At 30.2% G+C, this 22,128-nt stretch overlaps 3 protein-coding genes across 4 annotated transcripts; 1 reads left to right on the forward strand and 2 right to left on the reverse strand.

Moving 5' to 3' along the window:
- Positions 1-1,481: 1,481 nt before the first annotated feature.
- Moca-cyp (nuclear cyclophilin protein Moca-cyp) lies at positions 1,482-7,907 on the reverse strand. Of its 2 annotated transcripts, XM_018539098.1 has the most exons (9): positions 7,676-7,907; positions 5,635-5,940; positions 5,408-5,495; positions 4,635-4,664; positions 4,372-4,517; positions 4,198-4,291; positions 3,872-4,124; positions 3,172-3,267; positions 1,482-2,496 (listed from the first exon to the last, which is right to left on the reverse strand). In XM_018539098.1, exons 2-9 carry the CDS (start codon positions 5,915-5,917, stop codon positions 1,810-1,812), a joined length of 1,677 nt encoding a protein of 558 aa, XP_018394600.1. In that variant the 5' UTR covers positions 5,918-5,940; positions 7,676-7,907; the 3' UTR covers positions 1,482-1,809. The 2 variants fall into 2 exon arrangements, with proteins under 2 accessions (XP_018394600.1, XP_018394601.1); XM_018539099.1 differs by lacking the exons at positions 5,635-5,940; positions 7,676-7,907 and having other exon boundaries at positions 4,635-4,767; positions 5,408-5,488.
- Positions 7,908-8,194: 287 nt separating this feature from the next.
- Mpc1 (mitochondrial pyruvate carrier) lies at positions 8,195-11,548 on the forward strand. Its single transcript, XM_018539111.1, has 3 exons — positions 8,195-8,377; positions 10,405-10,505; positions 11,330-11,548. The coding sequence occupies exons 1-3, from the start codon at positions 8,322-8,324 to the stop codon at positions 11,485-11,487; spliced, it is 315 nt and encodes a 104-aa protein (XP_018394613.1). The 5' UTR covers positions 8,195-8,321; the 3' UTR covers positions 11,488-11,548.
- LOC108773343 (uncharacterized) lies at positions 11,133-21,928 on the reverse strand. The gene is made up of 12 exons (XM_018539110.1): positions 21,276-21,928; positions 20,912-21,030; positions 20,562-20,836; positions 20,172-20,337; positions 19,910-20,090; positions 19,464-19,822; positions 19,110-19,266; positions 18,783-18,911; positions 18,324-18,441; positions 17,992-18,146; positions 17,629-17,823; positions 11,133-11,167 (listed from the first exon to the last, which is right to left on the reverse strand). The coding sequence occupies exons 1-11, from the start codon at positions 21,926-21,928 to the stop codon at positions 17,715-17,717; spliced, it is 2,421 nt and encodes an 806-aa protein (XP_018394612.1). The 3' UTR covers positions 11,133-11,167; positions 17,629-17,714.
- Between the last annotated feature and the right edge of the window lie 200 nt (positions 21,929-22,128).

The raw sequence follows: 22,128 nt of genomic DNA on the forward strand, positions 1-22,128 counted from the left end.
AGAGAGAGAGAGAGAGAGAGAGAGAGAGAGAGAGAGAGAGAGAGGATGGCCACCATTATCAATGCAACATTGGATTCTTCTGATTATTGATTAGCTTGTTCTAATAACGTTGGAAGATATTGACATACTAATGTGAGGATTTCGAGTCACCTTTGCGAATTTCATTCGTTTGTCACGTTCACTTTTACGAGTATTTAAACTTCTAATTTGTCTAAGTTTATCGCAAATTTATTTAAATGTTCGACGCGAAGACTGAGTACAATTAAAATATCGTTTAGCATATACATTTTTCGCTGGCACTGAATTGTTTTGACATTCTCCATAAATGAATCATATCAACTTGTTCTTCAAATTACATTTTGCACGATTAACGGATGTATTGATACTAAACTTCATGTTTAATTTCATTTCGTGAAATTATTATACGTCCTTCAAAGAATATTTGTTTTCATTGAAGTACGATGTATTCGTTGTAAAAAAAAAATAACAAGTTGATGATCTTCATTTATGAAGAATGTCAAAATTCAGATGTAAAGTAATTTTAAACTTGATATCTCGTAACTGTTAATATTTTTCAATACCATGATCATAATACTTTTTATTGCAGAATAATTAGAGGAATCATCATATATATTATAAAAAATTCATGTAATCCTCCATTTACAAAAACGAAATTGACCTTGAAATCTCCGAAGCACCTCTCCCTGGATAAAAATTATTATCACTATATTGATAGCTCACTTTATATCGTGTAATTTTCATTACATAAATTTTTCTCTACACCTTACTAGAAGATATTTCAGTTGATAATAGTTATTGGGATACCCTGTATAACAATTTTAATATTTAAATTAAAAATTAAGATCCGTATTCAGAACGCGTTTTTATTGATAAAAGCGCGCTTTTATCTCTGAAATTCTATAGTATACATAACATAAACTATAGCATGTTAGAGCGTTGTTAATATCGTTGTAAGCACGTTCTGAATACGGGCCTAATTTTAACTATATTTAAAATCCTCATAATTATAATATATTCATGTAAATAATGGAAAAAAGTGCCATTTTGCAGCAATGATAAAGCCGTGATCAGAGATTGAGATTGGATTGGAATTCAACCATAAAAAAAAATCAATTTCAAGTTTAATGAACTTACTGATTGGTTAAATTCCAATCCAATCTCAATCTCATTCTCTAGTCCGATCATGGTTTTATTAAAGCCCAGTTTGACAACTCACGGTTAACTCTTAATCAAGGTTCAACTTATTTCTCATCTCTCTTTCCAATTCCAGAATTATAAAAAGATAATAAGAAGTTAAAATTCGATTAAGAATTAACTATAGAGTTGCAAAACTAGGCCTAAATCTATTACTTATAGATGAACTGGTTTTACTCGTACTTAAAATAATAGATATATATTTTAAAATTATAGATATGTTTAATGAAAGCGAAGAAGAAAGTTTTAACAGTTCATTAGTGCGGCAATCAAGGGGCCTATTCTGTAACTTTTAACAATCTAAAGATATCGTTAAATTGTTGTTGCGTAGTTTTTTTAATGTGTACGAAAGCTGCACAATGACATCGCTGCAGTCGTTAAAGTTACAGAGAATAGACCCCTGAAAACAAGTCTATTATGTGGATCGTAACATATTATTGTATAATACATGCTTAACTATGAAATATCTGATAATAAGTACTGCATTATATAAACCAAGCGTTCAGATATTTATTTTAAATAAATCACAAATTTTACTTTAAGAATATTTCATTGGTGTCAATAAGTGGAAAAAAGAATGTGAAACGACGCGGATTAATCTTTGGAGTGTCGACTACTGGAGCTGTTTGATTGCGAACGGCGTTTAAATTTCGCCTGGTTTGTGTCTGATGCATTATCGTTTCTCTTGTACTTATTCTTGTCATAACGGGAGTTGATATCATTATCCTGATGGGAACTCGAATTATTCCGACGTCGATCATTGCGCCTGTTATCATAGTTTCTGTTATCTCTCCCAGATTTGTTGGTTCTATAAGAATCTCGCCTTCGAGGAGAATAATTTCTCCGGTTCCTTCTATCACGACTTGTCCTACGATCATAATCTCTCTCTCTGGATCTTAAGCGATCTCTTGATCGAGAACGATCGCGTCTTCTGTTTGTGTCCTTAGAATCACGCCGAGAGTTTCTATCATTGTAGGAACGATTAGCATCACGTTTGAACGACCTCTCATATTTACTATGCTTAATCTCTTCCTTGCTTTGTATAACGTCATTCCCTTCTGCGTTTCTCTTCATATTATTGTCCTGTGTCATTTTAGACATAATCGCTGGTTCATCTGCTTGATCATTCTCTTTATTCTCCATGAATTTCGTCGTGCATATATTGTTATCCAAATCTGACAATTGATCATTTTCATTAGGATTTTCTACGAATCTTTTAATTCTGTCAATTTCACGTTGTTTGAATTCCTCTTCTTTCTTGATACGCTCTTTTTCTATTTTCTGCAGTACCAAACAATGCATAAAACAATTATACATTTTTAACATATCGCTCATTTGTTACATAATTACTCAAATATGATAATTTTTTAGTTGTTTGCGGAAAAAGAACGGAAATATAAAGAAAAAAGAACATATTTTAAACAAATATTCTTACTCTTACTAGATTAATGATTTAAGAATTCCAGTCAGTTCTTCATTCAGTACAGCCGCTATACTGAATCCGTCAATTCGAATTTTGGAAATATGATTACAGATTGTTCATGATTCGACAAACATCGATTTTCATGGAAATTGAATGAATTTTGGACCACATGATTAATGAAATTAATGTTTTCAATAATATGAAATAAATGTTTTCAATAATTTCCACGAGTTTTTTTATTAATTCCAATCGCCATATTGGAGCAACCGCTTTAAATTTTTAATAACGAAACGTTTTTCCTTAAACTACATATAAAAACGAAAATTTTAAGCCTTTGAGCTCTTATTTCAACTTAACAAATTTTGCCCAGACACTTGTCCCTGTTGACATGGAACGTTCCATGTATGTGTGTGTGTGTGTAATTTTAATTATTCAAATTTCAAAATATTGAATGAAATTTATTTTCTGGAAAACTTTGTTTTTTTCTTAGAGTTGTCGTTTTGTTATAGTAAAAGAACAATACTAAAATATACCTGAAATTCGTGCAATTTGATAGTACGATTTTGAGCTTGTTTCCAATGAGGTGGTGTCATACTTCTGGAACGACTTCGAGAAGGAGTATGATATCGCTGGAAATTTATTTAAATATGCATCCGTAATTAAAGTTAGTAGCAAATGGACAATATCAAAAGACAAATCGGTTGAATTAATCTGATACTATATTCTCATCTGTTCATTGATTTGATATTTCTAAAGACTCGTGAGTAATCACCATAGCCAATATTAAATCGTGACGTTAGGAGCGAGAAATAAAATATATGAGAAAAAAAATGTATTATGTGATATTTATAGACAAATTAGATGATGAGATCGCTTTAAAACAATTATAAAAATGAACGAAAGCTATCTTTATCCCCCTTGACAGTTAGTAATTATAAAAAGTGATAAAAAGCACGTGAAACATTTATTCAATGCGCATGCCTAGCCTATTTACACATGCGTTTTATCATGATTATTTACTGATTGTCAAAGGAACATTATAAGCATAATTTTCGTCCATTTTTACAAATGTTTTAAAGCGATCTCATAATTTTATTTTATTCAAATTGTCTTTATTTACAAATGGCATGTAACAAAAGGTAACGTGTCATTTCTCGCTTTTGACATCGCGATTCAATATGGTTGTGGTGATTAGGGACCTCAATAACATGGCAGTTGATATTAATCACTTACGAATATTCCTCTACCCTTGAAAACACGACCAGTCTTTCTATGAGATCGTGCACGATCTCTTCCATAGTGCTGTCTAAATTCTTTCTGATTTGCATTATTAGTAGATCCTGCTCTATACAAAAATTTATTTGCTGGTACTTCTGGAATTTCATCAGGATCAATTTTGGTTACGGATACTAGCGGATGAGGTTTCCCATCGTCTTCCTCGTTAGAATCCTGAATTTCACCATCTTCCGACTTTGCTCTTTTTTTACTGAAACAGGATTATGTGTGGTTACATATATTGAATATCCAGAACTCGTAACTTCTTGTTTAACTTTATATACCTTTTCTTGATCTTCTTTTTCTTCTTCGTCTTATCAGCGTAAGAATCAGACTCTGAATCCGCCAAACTACTTTGCTTCGCTTCTCGTTTTTTTGCTGCAAACATATACATATTACGACATAGTAATGTATTTGACTTTCTATATTTGTATTTGAAAAATGGAAAGCGACTAAACCTTTGCTTTTGATCTTCAAAATTAATTCGCCACAGTTCACAACCTTAGCATCTTGCAATGGACGTGACATTCGGTCTACTGGAAGTCCTTCAATATGCGTAATGATCTCTTGCCCAGACACTACTTCTCCAAAAACCACATGGACACTGAAAACAGAAAAACATGTTCGTATAGACAAACAGGCTTTTGAATAAAATAGGCATGAATTATTTTTAATGCTCAGTGAAATATCTCAGGATCAACATGTATTAACGTATACTCACTTGTCGAGGTGAGGCGCTGGTTGTGTTGTACTACAACAACAAAATATGATTAAGGGGATGAGAGATGAACAGAAAGAGCCAGAGCTTTCATTGGTCATTGTGTTGTAGTAGTGGTGTGCAGACCCCCTCACGACTACGCAAAAATATCGCTAAGTTATTCATTCCTCCAGAATGATTCTTACTCCTATGTTTTTTTCAACATTTGCCGTGAGTTCGCTGCATAAATATTATGGGAGTAATACTACTGTACAGTCGTGTAAAAATAAAAATTGCTTTTACCACACAATTAAATCCGTCGATCATGTTTGTTTCGAATATAATTAGAAATTAGCTTCATAATTGCTCGAATTTTCCACATTTATATTTAAATAGAAAATTTTTATTAGAAATGTGATTAAATATAAGTAGTATATTAACTTTATTTACCATGATTAAATGCCCAGTTATTAATAGAGAAGGACACATACATACACGCACGCACGCATGCACATCATACACACAAATTCAGAAAATTATTCTCCAAAAAGAAATCTACCGACACAAGGAAAACACATAATAATCGTGTTGTAATGTTTTGCTTGCTAGAGATACCTGGAAGATTTTGCTACATATATAAGTAACCACATAATGTATATAATATAGTTGCCTTTGTATATAATATACAATGCCTTTGTAATATATCATTAAACTTACAAATTGTAAAATTTATACATACATGCATTTATTAATGTCATAGAGAACAATAGCTTTACATACTATTTTAATGTACTCACATGAAAAATTGTGAACCATTGGTATCTCTACCACGATTCGCCATTGACAACAAGAATGGCTTGTTATGTTTCATAATAAAGTTTTCATCTATAAAAAAAGAATTGATGATTGTTAGGATGATAGATTTTCACAGTCATATCTTTTTTTCTTTAAATTAATATATTAAATTAAGCTTTTGTCAAACTCTCTCTCTTCTCTTCTCTAAAATCTTATATTATATATTTACCTACAAATGTACCACCATAAATTGACTCGCCACCTGTTCCATTGCCTATCGAGAAATCTCCACCTTGAATCATAAAATCCTTTACCACCCTATGAAAAACAATGCCTTTGTAATGCAACTGTTTGCTTGTTGTTTTCCCAAGTCCCTTTTCTCCAGTACATAATGCGCGAAAATTCTCGCATGTTATGGGACAAGTGTCTGAAAATAACTCAAAGACTATTCTGCCCATAGGCAATCCACCGACCTCAACATCAAAGAATACTCTCGTGTTAATGTTAACCATGGCGTGAGAAATTCCTGAATTATCTGTAAGTGTCAAGAAATGAGCAATAAGTATAGAATTACATTACAAAATTGTGCATTAGAGATCATGGTTTTGAATGTGCATTGGAATACAATATATGTATACACACATGTATTTAGATTCATGAGAAAAGAAAAATCTGTAATATGTATAAAAAATAAGAATAATTAAAAAAATAAAGAATGTAAATCAATATAATAATTTAAAGACTCCTTTAATTGATAATTAACAAATATAATAATAATATAAAAACTGGACAATAATAGTCAACTCCTATTGCCCACTTCTTATATTTTATATAGATAAGAACAAATTACATAAGATCCTATGACACGTCATCATGATTACATCTTGATGAGTATACTTTGCACTCTCAGACTTTTGCTCCTTTTTTATTACTTTTATTTCAAAGTATTATTGGCTGTGGTCAGTAGACTCAACAGTTGAGTGAACGCTTCCTGCTATTGATGTACTCTTCTAAATTTAAAATTCTGTTTGGATAATCTAAAAGAATACATCAATAACAGCAAATGCTCACTCAACTGTTGAATCCACTGAATGTACCCAATATCAAACTCAGAAATCGCAAAACAATACAAATAAAAGAGAGATCAAACATGAGCAAATAATTGCTCAATTAACCTTTCTTTTTTTTCGTTACTTCCATTTCATGTCACTAGCTATTTCCATTTTACATTTTGAACATTTTTTTCATACAGATACCAACAGCTTTTCTGATATCTTACTTTTTGCTGTAAATATGCCTTTTATGTTTAATGCATTCATTTTTCATTATCAACGCTGAATGATTTGTTTTCATTAAGTTTAATGAATTTAATATATTATTTTGTATTACTATTTTTCAAATATCTGAATATAAATTCTTTCAAATCTTTATTGGACCATGAGAATTTTAAATGAGAAACTATAACGGGATACACTACAATGGATTAGCACACATTGAAAAGACTGCTTTATATGAAGTGTTTAAATGCAATAGATAATATTATCAACTTCGAAAATGAAATAATATTATATTCTATTAAATAATGACAATATCATTATTGCATACTTAATCATATAAGATATTTATATGTTTTTATATTTAAATTTGCTAATTTTACATTAAAAAAACAGATTTTTTAATTAGCCATAATAAGTCCTGAATTTAGTACAAAGTAATACTTATGGTATATCAACATAAATTCAATCAAGATTACAATCTTTGAAACAAGATTATAATAAACCTATTTGCTTTAACTAAACTTGCACAGTTCATCTTTTTTCTTTTTTTCAGCATGGAAAGAAAAAAAAAAGGGAAATGAACTGTGCAAAAAGTTCAGTTAAAAAGAGTAAGCCTAATATTTTTGCTATGTATGAGCATATTGAAGTTGGATTAAGCTTCTCTCTCTCTCTCTCTCTCTCCCTCTCTCTCTGTTACACATACATATTATAGCTACTTTCAGCATAAATTAATCTAAGTAGCCAATTCGCTAATAATTTATTATAAATTTATAATTAATTCACAAAGATCCAATCTGGAATGACTCCGCGATTTCATATGTCATGAATGGCGTAATGCTCTTCGTAAGAGCCGTTTCAAATAAAAACGCGACAATGAAAGGAAGTGAGAAGAGACCATAATAATTATCGATCACACGTGCACGTTCGAGAAAATCTTGAAAAAGTTGGATGAAAAGAAGGTTTGTAGGAATCTCGCGAGTATAGCAAGCATACCTCCAGAATATTTAAGATTGGTTGAACCGCCCTCGACACAAGATTCAATCAAATCTGCGGAATGTAGTCAGTGTCGTTAGTTATCCTGACATTCAATATCCGCGTTCAATTCTCAACAACAGAATCCGAGCTGTATTCCAACCCCAGACTCGCTGCTCAAAGAGATTCGTTGAGACTTTCGATAAAGAAACGATATTAATGTACTAACAAGTATTAACTATTTAACTGCGTTAATAGATTATAAAGATACGTTTTTGAAGGTTCTTGGATCTCCCCAGTGATGCCAACACACAACACATTAAGCTGGAAACACAATAGGCACAGGCAACAGGGAATAATGAGCCTTCCAATCAGAGCTCTGAGATATAAGTGCGATATTATATCCCAGAGCTCTGATTGGACGGATTATTATTCCACTACATATGTAACATGAATATGATTGGTTTATACATTTTGGTCCAATGGGGAACTAGCAAGACCAATCATAGCAATAATTTTACAATAGTTGCAAAGCTGCTTTTTCTGCTGAACGCAACCAATTACATTGCACCCCATAGGCACCCATAGTTTGTATACCAATTGAAGTCCAAACCCATCGAATTTTTACATAAGCAATTTAGGCCCTGTGAAAACACTAATATTCAATATGAATCGTTTTATGACAATTCTCAAGAGTAAGGAAACTCGCAATTATTTTATGAGGCAAGTGATGGTTATGTCATTTAAAGGTGCGTTCCACTTGAAGTCCGTAACACTCGTGAGCATCATTTGTCCTTGTTTAACATTCAATAAACAAAAAGAATGATTCGTAGATTAATAATTTTCATTCAACTCTAATTCAAGTTACTCAGCTGACAATTTAGGGATAGATCATCGTGGACGATAGTTGATATAATTTCAGCATTGTTCATCCTTTAGACTTTACAGGAGCGATGTGATACCGGCATCATAACCAAGTGTCTTTGTAAGGCCTTACAAATATCTAATAGGTAAGCGTATAGAAATATTTTAAAGGAAATGATACGAACGTATTGGCGAGCTTATTAAAATTATATGGGCATAAGAGAAACCTTAAAGCAGATAAGTCTAATTTAAATTATAAATTCACATTATTAAGGTCCTGGTAAAAATGATATTTTTAGATTACTTATTATGTATTAAACAGTAAGTTAAATCGATTATTTTATTCTCAATGATTCTGTGAATGGAAATGATTAGTTACTTGTAACGTTATTACTTACCTTATCATTACTCTGTTATAATAATGATTTGACAATGACAAATTTTTTATGACCATGATGGTCATCACAGTTGGAAAGTGATTCAGTTGATATTTTTTATGAGTTGGAAAAGACTTGTTATTGAAAAAATAACTCGACATTTGTAAGTCGTTGCTTTTTAGTTGTTTCTTGAAAAGAGAGTAACATTACTTGTAAATTCCTTTTTTCATTAAGTAAACCCGAAATATGTGTGATGCAAGTTACTTTTCAAACTTTCCTAAAAGTACTTTCCTAACTTTCTCATACTCCACTAATTATGAAAAATTTTCATAAATGTTTCAACCTTTTACATTTTATGTATAACAATTCTGAAAGGATTCTGTAATACTTCACATAAAATGTTGCAACAAAGAATTCTGCAATATGTCACATAAAATGTTTCAAAAATCTATCACATGCACTAAATTGAAAAACATCCAAACAGAATTAACAAAAAATCATGACATTAAAATGACTCCAAAATGTTTACTAAAAGTCATTTTTTGATCAATCAATTCAGTTTAATATTATTTTGATGCTATTGTAACTTGCGTTTTACTTAATTGCAAAAAACTTTTATATATGAATCATTTGTTCAGCTGTAATTGCGAAAAACTTATATATAAATAACAATATTGTGTAGAAATACAGGTGTGATTTTTTAATACTGATTATATATATATATATGTTTATACATATAATGTAATTAATCAAAATAGTTGGCGGTATAATTACAATTTTTGAGAAATACTTTGAGTTTATTTCAATAAGTTTCGTAATCTGTGTAAACAGATCACACTTTTTTTTTTTAATAAATTTTAAATATTTTAAAAAGATTACAGATTTTTTCTGTAATGTTTCAATAATCTTTCAACAAGATTTTTTTGTACAAAAATCGCAGACATTTTGCTACTCCAGAGTTGTCTAAAAAATGTTGCAGACAACTTTTATAAGAGAAATGTTTCACTTTTCAATTAAAATATTTCTGAGACAATTCTGAAAACTTGGTGCTGTATATAAGTTAACACAATTTCTATGTTTAGTTAATTATCATTACAGTCATAAAATAAAATTACATCATTATCAAATTGTAACTATAAAAGTAACGGAATAGTAACTGTTTCATTCTTTGTTATTTTAATATTTAATATAATAAAGATTTTTTCTGTATATTTATTGTGAGTTTTATTATAAATTGCTTAGAATCTACGAATGGAATATATAGAAGATATAATTAGTAAGCTATATAGAACTATAACTATAATTAGTAAATTATATAATGTCTCCTTGTATAACTTGAATGCGAATTATGAAATTCATATACATTTTTTTAAGTTTTAAGATAGAGCAGCATATGAAAACCGAGTGAACATCAAGTCGGGCGCACTTTGAATTATCACTACTTATGCAGGTCACGATGGTGCATGTGCGTATCGAGATATTACGTGATAAACGATAATATTTTTTTAGCACGCATTTTTGGGGACCCGTTGCTAATTGGGCGATACCAATTGCTGCCATCTCCGATATCCAGAGAGATCCTAAGTACATTAGTGGTAAAATGACCTTTGGTTAGTTCAATTATCTTTTCTATATGCATTGCATCTTGTTCACGAGTTTTAAGGTATTTGAAAAATTCGGGTCAACAATTTTTATTTATTAAGTTCTAGTAAGCGTACAGTTAAACTGTTTTCTATTGAATGTAAAATATATATTTTCTATTAATTTGCAACATTTGTGATACTTATTTTGTATTTATGTTAGCTACAAGATTTATAATAATTTAAGTAAAATTTAATAAAATTTTAGAATGAAAACTATACTTAGCAATATCTTAGTGTTCTTATTGTACAGGGTGTTTGGAATTTAAATATTAAAACTTCGGGAGCGTGTAGAGGATCGATAAACCAAGAAAAAAAGTCTCTCTCTTTCTCTCTCTCTGTAAAAATATGCTCGTTTTTGCTTCATTTTGAAGAAAAAAAAAATAAAACATAGTTTTCGATTTTATACTTTTTTATTACTCATTCATGTTGTATTTATTTACTTGCTTAATGTAGATATTGTTTAAAATGTTGGCATTTAAATTCCGGACACACCCTGTATGACAATATCTATTTCGAGAATAAGACTTCAAAGAAATAAATTACAATAAGTAAAAAAATATGCAGACTAATATAAACCGACACTGGATAGAATATTGCTTGTTTCGTCTCTTAGTTTGTCTCGTATTCAACTATAAAAAAAAAAGATAAATGTTTACTATACGAATCTTTATAACTTATTTTATATTATTTTAGGATTTATGAAAATAATATGAAAATAGCTTTCGAAATTTCGTAATTGTTTCTTATTTACTCGTATCAATTTTCAAGACTTTATGCTGATTTTTTTTCAGCCTTATGCTTATATTCAGCAATGTTCATGAGATTTGCAATCAAGGTGCAACCACGCAACATGCTTTTATTTGCCTGCCACTTTGTCAATGAAGGTGCACAAATTACGCAAGGTTGTAGATTTATTAAGCATCATTATCTTAGTAAGAAAGAGCAGTAAGTCGAAATATATAATATACATGATATTGATTTTAAAACAATAGGGCTTTACATTAATATATACAAAGATCATGTTATGTATAGATATTTGTTAAACATATAAATACATAAACAACAATTGTCTCTTAATGACTAATGTGTTATCAATTTTTCTCCACTAATTTTTAAATTTAAAAATAATGAAAAAATTTTGAGAGATTGAATTTTCTTATTAAATCTTGTACAGTATTGGGTTTTCTTTTTTAAGAAAAATATCAAATATCTTAGCAATTAAATCATAAATTAAAATCTTATTAAAATATAAACTGTATTTTAATAAAATTACATGATAGCATTGATATAAACTGATGTAAAATATTTATATTTCATGTAAAATACTGATTACTAAATACATAAAAAAAACTACAATTATTTATCGAATTTCAAAATATCGATTTATTATATTATAAATAATAGAAATAATTTTAAGATATAATTCGTACATATATTTTGTATAATAATATAAATATAATCTCAATTAAAAATGTGTTCCATATTTTTTTCGAAGACTATATTTAAATGTATATAAATGTATATATATCGTAAATATAGAACGTATTAAAATACGTAAATGAATAAGATTATATTACGTTAGAATTTATGAAATTACGTATAATTATGATTAAAACACAATAAAGACGTTTATTAACAAACGTTTATTGCGGACTATATTGTATTTTGTCCATGAACACTGTCTTTGGAATATATTTAATATAAAAATTGACGTTTTTTTTATAATTGTGTATATGCCTATTAAAAAAAAAACATTAATCTAAGATTATGCATAAGTTTGAACGCTTACGTGTTTTTAAGTGCTTATAATCATTTTGTCTTTATCCTTTATTAGTAGTGGTGTGCGAGATCTCGAAAAAACCCGTTTGAAACGGGACGGGAAATCCAAACATTTTCGGGAAACTCGAATATTTTCAGGAATCCCGAAATTTTCAGGATTCTGTCCCGATCTCGAAAAGTCCCGATCCGATTTTGCACACCTATTTATAGACATAAAACAAATAAAAGCGCTGAAAGCGTCCAAACCGAACGCAGAATATCTTATACATTCATTAATTGAAAGATTGTAAACTTTTTCCGATGAGTTTTAGAACACAATCTGCTCAAACCAAAAAATTGTTGACGTTCTTGTTTCCTGCGGTAAAATTGCTTCGAGGACACTTGGTTGAGAAAAATGAGATTTTCCCTGCTTTAAACGTTTTATTCGTAAATGCTTTACGTGCGGACGAATGTGCGTTATACTGAGTATTGTCAATTGATTGATTTTTACTTATGGATCTAACTATGTTCAACCACTCTATAAGCAAAACAGTTCCAAAATCCATCGAAAAAAGCTGCAACCTTTTAGTTCATGAGTGTACATAATATATATAGTAAAAAAATTTTAACAATATCAGTTTACTAGCAGATTCGACCAAAATATTACAAATTGATATCAACTGTTTATGTTTGCACTATACTAAAATAATTTTCTCTAAAAATTTACCCTGAAATTATAGTCGTGGGATAACATTGTATTTCAAAGAATTTTATGTTTGTATAAATCTCTTTCATTCACACTAATAAAACTACAATAAAATATAAAATAAGTTTGCTTAATTTTACTGAAATGCATGGTAAAAATCTTTAAAATATTATATTGTACTACATATTATTTTCAGAATAAATTTTAAGAGAAAATTCTTTCCGTGTTGGTTCATATTTTACAAGGACCATCACACACTAAAGCCCATGACATATATTAAAACGTACAATAGGAAGATGTAAACTACAAACGAATTAGCCAATCACAGTAGAGACCGTAAAGCCAGCAGCGAATTCAATGTTACGGTTTCATTACTACTTTACGTTTTTGTACGTGCGATGGATTTAAATGATATAAGCTTCATAATCATAACATAAAATCGCTGAACTAATGAATATCTTATATATCAATCAATATGGCGTTTTTATGTCGAATGCTTATCCAACGGCTTTACGTAGCTTTGTCATTTTGTGTGTTAGATTGCCCTAAAGCCCCTATTAATATCTGCAATCGTATTCTATTAACAGATTTTGGTATATATCTGTGTTGGTATTTTGTCAACAAAATTATAACGTTTTGCACTGTTTTTGATAAATTTTGCTGTTTGGATTTCTACATTTCTGTTAAGCTAACTTATAAGAATACAAGTTTCTACAAAAGCGCATGTATCAAATATTAATAGATATTGATAAACAATTCATATTATAGAACATCTTTCAGTTGTTACTTAACTGCTAAAGTGTCGGAGACTGGAAAACAATCGGACGGATTCGTTTTTGGACGGGTTATATAACTATCAAATAATTTAATGTCATTTGCATCGTTAATTTCAATCATAATTGAATAAGTAAAAAAAATAAACACACATGTGTTCTCATCTTCAATACCGCTTTATCATAAAATTCCGAAAAATTTTATGTAGATATATTTTTTGAGATTCGATTAATATATTATAGATATGAAAATATAAAAGTATAAAACAAATTATTGTCTTATATGCATTTATCATTACAAAAATCGTACTTTGATTCATAATTCATTTATATGTAATATGTATGTACGAGAATCGTCTGAAGTTTTGAATTTAACATAGAAATAAGTATTTTTTTGAACAAATTCGGAATGCTCTTGTCATTTTTTGAAAAATAATGGTTACGGTCGATTAGCGTAACTCAATGTGAATGTGTTCTATTCACCACAGATACGGATACACCGACACGTTGCGCTACATAATGTATACTGTACCCTTTCTTCCAGAAGTGCAATCATTTGGGTAACTTCGGATACTGGCAAGTGTCCGCGGCATTTAAAAAATTTGCAATTGAGACTATCTTTGTTACAAACCTCAAACTTCCTAATAGTCTCTATCGAGAAAAGAGAAGTTCGCGCTAAGCGAGGATGTAAGTGACAGTTTTGCGTTAACGCGAACTTCAAGTCTTCTTTTTTCTGGATAGAGGCTATTGGGAAGTTCGCGCTTTGTAACAAAGATAGTCGCATATTGCAAATTTTTTTAACGCCGTGCAGACCACTTGCCAGTATCCGAAGTTACTCGCATAATCGCACTTCTGGAAGAAAGATACAGTATGCGTTATAAAGCAAAAGTGATCACTTTTAACGTTCAATAAAAAAGCAAATTAAAGATAAAGATTCACTCTTTCGACTGCTGCAAACAGCACTTTCGTGTAATTTTTATGAATTACTCACGCCATAGATCTTTGTAAAGTTTATGAAAAATTTTTAGAATTGACGGATATCCATTTGTGTCCGTATAACTTCATAAAGTATCAAACAAATTGAAATTCCAATTATAGATTTCGAAAGTAGAGATTTCAATCTTTAAAATACTTTTTTAATTTTTGTCTGCGATGATTTTTCACCGAGTTACGGTGTTCTGAATATTGCCCAATTTTTAACGTATTCGAAAGTGTTCCCTAGATTTTGTTGAGTAATATATATGTATATAATACATACATATATACATAAACCCCAACTAATATAAAATAAAAAATATACATACATATATATATATATATGTGTATATACAGGGAAGAAAAGTAATTAATTATTTGTAACTAACAGAGAAAAGTCCCCAACTACGTAATTCAGAAAACTGTGAAACTGTAATAATTAATACATAGAAAGTATGTAATAAATAATTTTTTTGTTGCTTAAATTCACTCTGAAAGGGTAAAATCAACCTTTGAAGATTATCTCACTTTTTTATTTTATTATTCACAAATAGAACAAAATTTTAGAGAAAAAAAATTTATGTTTTAAAACAAAATATAATAAAGAATTTAATATGATGCCTTGGGGGGGAGTCAACACTGGTTATAAATGTGTGTATACAGTTCAATATTTTTATAGCGAATTCAATTGGACGCGCTAATACGCACTTCTGCATATTAAAATAGTTGTATATACATAGATTTAATCTGAATGTAAAAGTAATATTTATGTTAACAAATGCAAATATTTTAAAGTATTTATATATTATATAAAATACATATTTTATTATCGATGAGATACTATTAAAGACCGACATGCTTACGGAAGTTAGCGTTCCCGTTAAAATTAAAGTGATTAAGACCCAATTCTACAATTTATTATTGCTTTAAAACAGTACTTAAGACGATTTTGAAATAAGAACCGACTATAAATACCGACCTTTAATCGAGGTTCAACATATATTTCTCATCTCTTTTCAATTCTTAGAATTGAAAGAGTTAACTGTGAATTGTAAAACGGCCTATAAGAAATTAATAATTTAGTACAATACTAACTTTATGATTTATTAATTTCATAAACATGTATTTAAAACTTTATAACAATTAATTTTATCTAAAATTATGATTTTAATATTATCATTCGAGTTCTATTATCAATAGAGATGATAACTGTAGAGAAAAAAAATTGTTGCGACAATATACATACAAGACACTATAGAATTACAAGTGCATACATTTATGGGTATTTATATAATAAAGAATCATGAATTTAATTATGTATTAGTTTGCAAATATTTATGTTAATAAAATCGTAAATTTATATCAATTGTCGATAATGTCAGTGTTCTTCAATTACCTCCAGGATTTCGGAACTCTTTTTTTTTTTTTGTAAAAACGAAAATTTGTCCAGGGTTGATGATCTTTAATAGTAGTAGGGAGTTTTTACAATACCGTTTACCCCAGTGAATACGGTGAATGCTAAAGTCACGTTATCCTTTTCTTAATTAGATGTGAAGAAAAAGATAACGTGACTTTAGCATTCACTGTATCTGGAATAAACGGTATTGTAAAAACTCCCTATTATCTCGCCGGTGACTTTACCTAACAGCACAATAAGTAATACCGAGCAATTGATACGCGTGTCAGAGGTAAATTTGAGAGAGGACCTTTTATGGCGAATTCGACAGACTGCATTAGTGCGCACTGAGTACGAACTTTTTTGGAGCCATGCATTCGAATTGCGCGCACCGTATCAGTGCGTTTAGATTGTCGTATTTGACAAATGAAAACTGACCTAGGCACGATATAAATTAGGCCAGTGGCGTAGCCGATGCTCACCAAATGTGTCACTAGTATAAAAAAGAATATTTGAAAAAAACTAATTTCTACAGCCTTCTCCCCTTCTCGAAACATTTTTCTACGCCACTAAACTAGGCCATTAAGTATTTCAAGGTTTAACCAATTTTCATATTTATAAAACATAAATATTTATATCAATTTATGTACGACAGCTTTAATGTGCATCTGTGTGCACTGAGTGCGTCTAATCTAATTCGCTATTAATTATATTTCTTTCAGTAACTAGTTATTAATTTGAGTTACTTTTACTAAATAATGATGTTACAAATATCATAGTTACTTCCATTCCCTGGTGTATGTGTTTGCATGTACCTTTATGTGCATGTATGTATATATATGTATATGTATATACACACCAAATATGTATACATACACACAAGATGTCCAGACTTACCATATCACCTGTTGGCAGATTCCTAAAGTCATTTAAAAACAAAAATTCTAATATCAAAATGTCAAGGCTATAATAATTTTTGAATTATAAGTATTTATTCTTTCAAACTTGATTTTATTTGAAAAATTGTTCTAATTCAATTTATGTGCCTTATAATAAATAATTCATTATTAATTAAATAATTAATTAAAATATAACAATTAAAGGACTAGGGACTAAAGAACGTTTAATTTAAAAACATAAAAATAAAAATAATTACATAAACAAACGTTTCGATGCCGATCGAATCATTCTCAATGTTGCAGTAAATACATTATAATTATAAAATTATTGGAAATCTATAAAATATTGCTTCATAGTGGTATTCTCGTTTTTTTTTCCTTATCATAATGTTGCAAGTCAATAAATTAAAATAGTCAAATTGGTTGTTGACAAATTCATAGCATTCATTAACTTTAATTATTTATAATTTAAAAATATTATAGCCCGACATTTTGGTATTAGAATTTTTAAATGATTTCAGAAATCCATTAGCAGATGGTGCAATAGATCTGCAATACCTCATATATTTTTAATAGTACTTACATTTATAATGGACGGCTTAAAAGAGATAATTGCTAATACAGCAATTGTAGCAGTAGCTATGTTATCTCAAAATGTTAAAGACATTTTCAACCCCTTCTTTGAACTGGAAAGAATATCATCAGCACTGATAACAGTAGTACCCAGCTCGCTTGAATTGACGAAGCACCAGCCAACCGGCACTTGAACATATCATATCTAAAATAATAACATATCTATAGAGCATATATAATAATAATAAACAATAATAATTATGATAAAATCTATAAATCGTTTATCATGTAATTATTAGTAAATAATTTTAAGATATTATTATAGACATAAATTTTAAATTACAAAAAGGAAAAGTATAAAAAATGAATTTACCTTGTTTCTTTATCATTAACGATATTACTAAATTCAGCTTCCACTAATTGTCCATCATAATATGTAATTAAATCCTCAAATGGATATTCAAAGCCTTGTTTGCATTCACATTTGTATCCACCTATTTCAAATCCTCTTCCAAGGATAGGTACGCACTATGGAAATCAAATGTTTAAAACTTATTATTATTATTATTATTATTGACGTAAGTAAAATGATACTGATTTGATGAAAGTGTTTTGAAATTATGAAATATAAAAATATTTTGCAATATTTTATGTTTACATAATATAAACGTTATTACTCAAAAGAATAAAATAATATCCGCTTACGTATGATGTTTTTTTATCACACTTGTGTGTATCCTTGAATGCATTTGGTTTGTAAAATTTATCATCGCATTGGTTTAAATCTAACTGAAGCATATCCATAGTAACAGCCACGATACCCCTGTAAGTATCTTACTGTTAAATATGATCTTCCTCGTTTCTTCCCTTTTTATTACAAAACTGGTTCTATATCTCTGCAGTGTCTCTCATATTAAATTTCTTTGATACATGCGCGCAAGCATGCACAGATATACACATACTCGCACGCTTACAGGTGTATGCATTCATACATATCCATACATACATACATATATACATACATACATACATACATACATACATACATACATACATACATACATACATACATACATACATACATACATACATACATACATACATATACACATACATTGCACTCCTTTCTACCACGTGTAATGGCATTCCGATGAGAACACTTACTTAAATTCCAGTTTCGCCTTCAAGCTGTCCCAGCCGAAAAATGGGGATGCATAGGTAATTACCCACTTATTCGTACCGTTACAATCGAAGTACGGAGTTGTCCAATGTCCATGGTCCAGGTTTGCTGCCCTACACAGACAGTCCATTCGCCACATTCCCATACATTAGAATAAATTGTACTTTAGAGATCAGATTCCCCCCAAGCTTTCGGGAACGTAATCCTTTTATACTTTAATGCTCCACTGCTTTATCATCACTTTGGAGCACATCGACAAAATACAATCATGCGAATTTTGCACTAACAAATAATATACGTTTTTTTTTTACCTGTAATAATTTGGATAATGCTCGTACTTTTTCAAGTGCTCTCCTGTTTCATTAAATCGAATCTTTATCTTCATGTAATATTTCTCCAACTGATCAAAATTTGTTGCCCAACGTTGCTTCAATGCTTGGAAATAACTCTTTCTCGTGTATACTTCATCTATAATCACATAAATTGTATCACAGCAAATCAACAAACATAATGCATTGAAATTAATATATTTACAAAATTTGAACGCTTACACATGAATATAATTCACCAATGGAATAAATTTAGTTAAAAGAATTCGATTAAAAAAAATACACGTTTCGATTTAAATTATATTTCTACTCGTTAAATAAATAATTTTATTTTACCTGATTTATTGAGTCTAGCTAAATCTTCGAGTTTAAAGTTGCGCGTATTTAACTGTGTCTTGTAAGCGTATGGGGCAAAGAATGTTCTGTTGGTAAATTTATTGCGATCCCAGAAAACACCAGCTGTCCATATCTTTGTGTCACCAAGCACCAGGGCTAGTGTCTCCCCTATCATTTGATCTTCTGTGAGTGGTCTATCAGCCACTCTCTTGCCAGAGTAAACTTCCAAGGGATCTGATACTTGTAAGAACGCACTGATAAAGTTTGCCAATCTAATTGCCATTTTCGCTTCATTTTCGAAGAACTCTTCTGCACCAAAACTAATGTCTCCACGTAACATTAACTCTGACGGCGTTTTACTGAAATTACAATTTAGAAATTGCACACACACAAATTCGAATATTTTAATAACAAAAAATGTACAATATGCTAACAGAATAACATACTTCTTGCAATTGTCTTTTTTCATACCCAAAATGTATTTAAGAGCTTGGTCGATGTTCAACTTTGTATCCTGTAATGAAGCTGATCCGGTTGAATAATTTCTATAATGATGATATTGCTCGAGATATTTTTCCCTGAGGTATGGTGGTGCTTTCTTCCATTGCACTGGCATTTTATGAACCCCTGCAGAATAAAATCCTTGTTAAAAGAGTGCTGGACAATATTATGGTCAAATTAAAAAAAAAAAATTAAATTAACACATACAGCCAATCTTCGAACAATCAAAACCATTGTAATATTGTTCTTGCGTGGCTCTCTCCACTATTTCACCGAGATAAGGTCGTCGTACGACAGTTGGTAATCTATAACCTGGTTTACATCTACATTGATATCCACCTCTTCTGAAACCCCAACCATGTATCGGTTCGCACTATAGATCGGATACATGTGAGTGTCAGTTAATTGTTCATTATAATAATAAGTAATCACTATAATAATTCTTATAAATAACCATTATAATAAAGTTTATTATAATAATAAACTTAATAGAATTTAAATATGCTCATTTTATATTATTACATTATAATATGCTCATTTATATTATTACATTATAATATGCTTTATTAATAAATTTAATAGAATTTAAATGTGTACCTCTGTAGTATCAGATTTGCACCTTGCAGTATTAGCAAATCTGTTGTTGCCGCTGTTGCCTTGACCCTTAGGACATTGATTTATATCTATTCTGTCAAAATCCAGTTCCATCACTGAAACGGCAGTGTATGTTGGGTATTCAATATGTCTGAAACCAGTATGACGTGGATAAATATCTGCTATAGGTGATACCGCAGCTACAAGCCATCGGTTTGATCGGCCACAATCAAAATAAGGTCTAGTCCATTGAACAGGTCCAGGATATTCATCGGCAGCTGCATAATAAAATTATGATAAAAATAAATACAAAACTTGAAATTCTGAAGTAACTTCTATAGTTCTTTCATTACCAGGTGGACCATGGAAGTTAACCGTTTCATTTGTATTGTTGGCATAACGAATTTCAATGTGATATGTCGTCTTGGTATCATGTCTTTTACCTACATTATCTGGCAACCATTTTTTGTACCTGTAAATAAATGAATTCAAAAGTAGAATAAGTTTATAAAAAATTATACATTATACAATTAGTTTTAAATTATCTTAGTACAATAGTTTCCACTGTTTGCTTTCATATATCCATAAAATTTATTTATCAGTAAAATTTATTTTAGTATAAAAGAGTTTATAGAAAATTATACATTATGCAAGTAGTTCTTAATTTTTTAAATAAAAGTTTAGTTATAAAAGTTTCTATTGTTCGCTTTTACATACCATTCGTTTATACGATAAAAATCAGTAGTATAATCATCACTGAGTCTGGTGCTGGGAAATGCCCCCAAATCTTGTACAATAAATGTGTTTCTAGTCGATATTCTTTCCAAGTGTATAGGATCATTGAAGTCATCAGCCCTGAAAGTCCGTGGTGCAAATCTAGGAAAAGTCTTATTGAAGAAACCTCTATAGGAAGGTGAGTAAGACATGTTAGGCGAGAAATAGATAGACGAAGCATTGATGTACGGATTAGCAGAAACATCTGCCACTGTGGACAAGAAATAGTACATCATGCCAGGATCGTAAGTATCATTGATCGCTGGTCGAATGAAGCGTGATTGCAGAATGTAACTCCAGAAGAAGCTCCTGCTGAGTGCCATATTATGAAGGTGTAACAGAGCGGTGCGATTCGGGAACACTGGATTGATATTGATATCCTTTATATCGGGCAAATGTGACACCGCATCGTCCGGCAAGTACAAATCACCGAGGTGCTGTATCTGGCAGTTATCCTCGTTCACCTTATCTATCTGCATGCGGACCTCGTCGAAGGAGTCGCGAGCTTGCCACTCGTACTGACCGACAACGCCCAATAGGGAGTAAAACCAGCAGGCGATGACGACTGGCGTCATCGTTTGGAGAATTCTAATCATTTTTGAAAAATGCATCCTTTCTTCCTCTCTTAATTCAATCTACGATCACCGTTGAAGGTTTCTGAACATCTCAATTAATCTCAATGTACACTATGCATTCTGGCTTTCCCGCTCTCACTATGTTTCTTCAATCTCTTTTGGATACTTACTAATTTGTATAAACAAATTACGTTTTCTTAGAATAGAAAGATTTTTTTATT

The sequence above is a fragment of the Cyphomyrmex costatus genome, unplaced genomic scaffold (assembly GCF_001594065.2).
Source record: "Cyphomyrmex costatus isolate MS0001 unplaced genomic scaffold, Ccosl1.0 scaffold205, whole genome shotgun sequence".
NCBI lineage: Eukaryota > Metazoa > Arthropoda > Insecta > Hymenoptera > Formicidae > Cyphomyrmex > Cyphomyrmex costatus.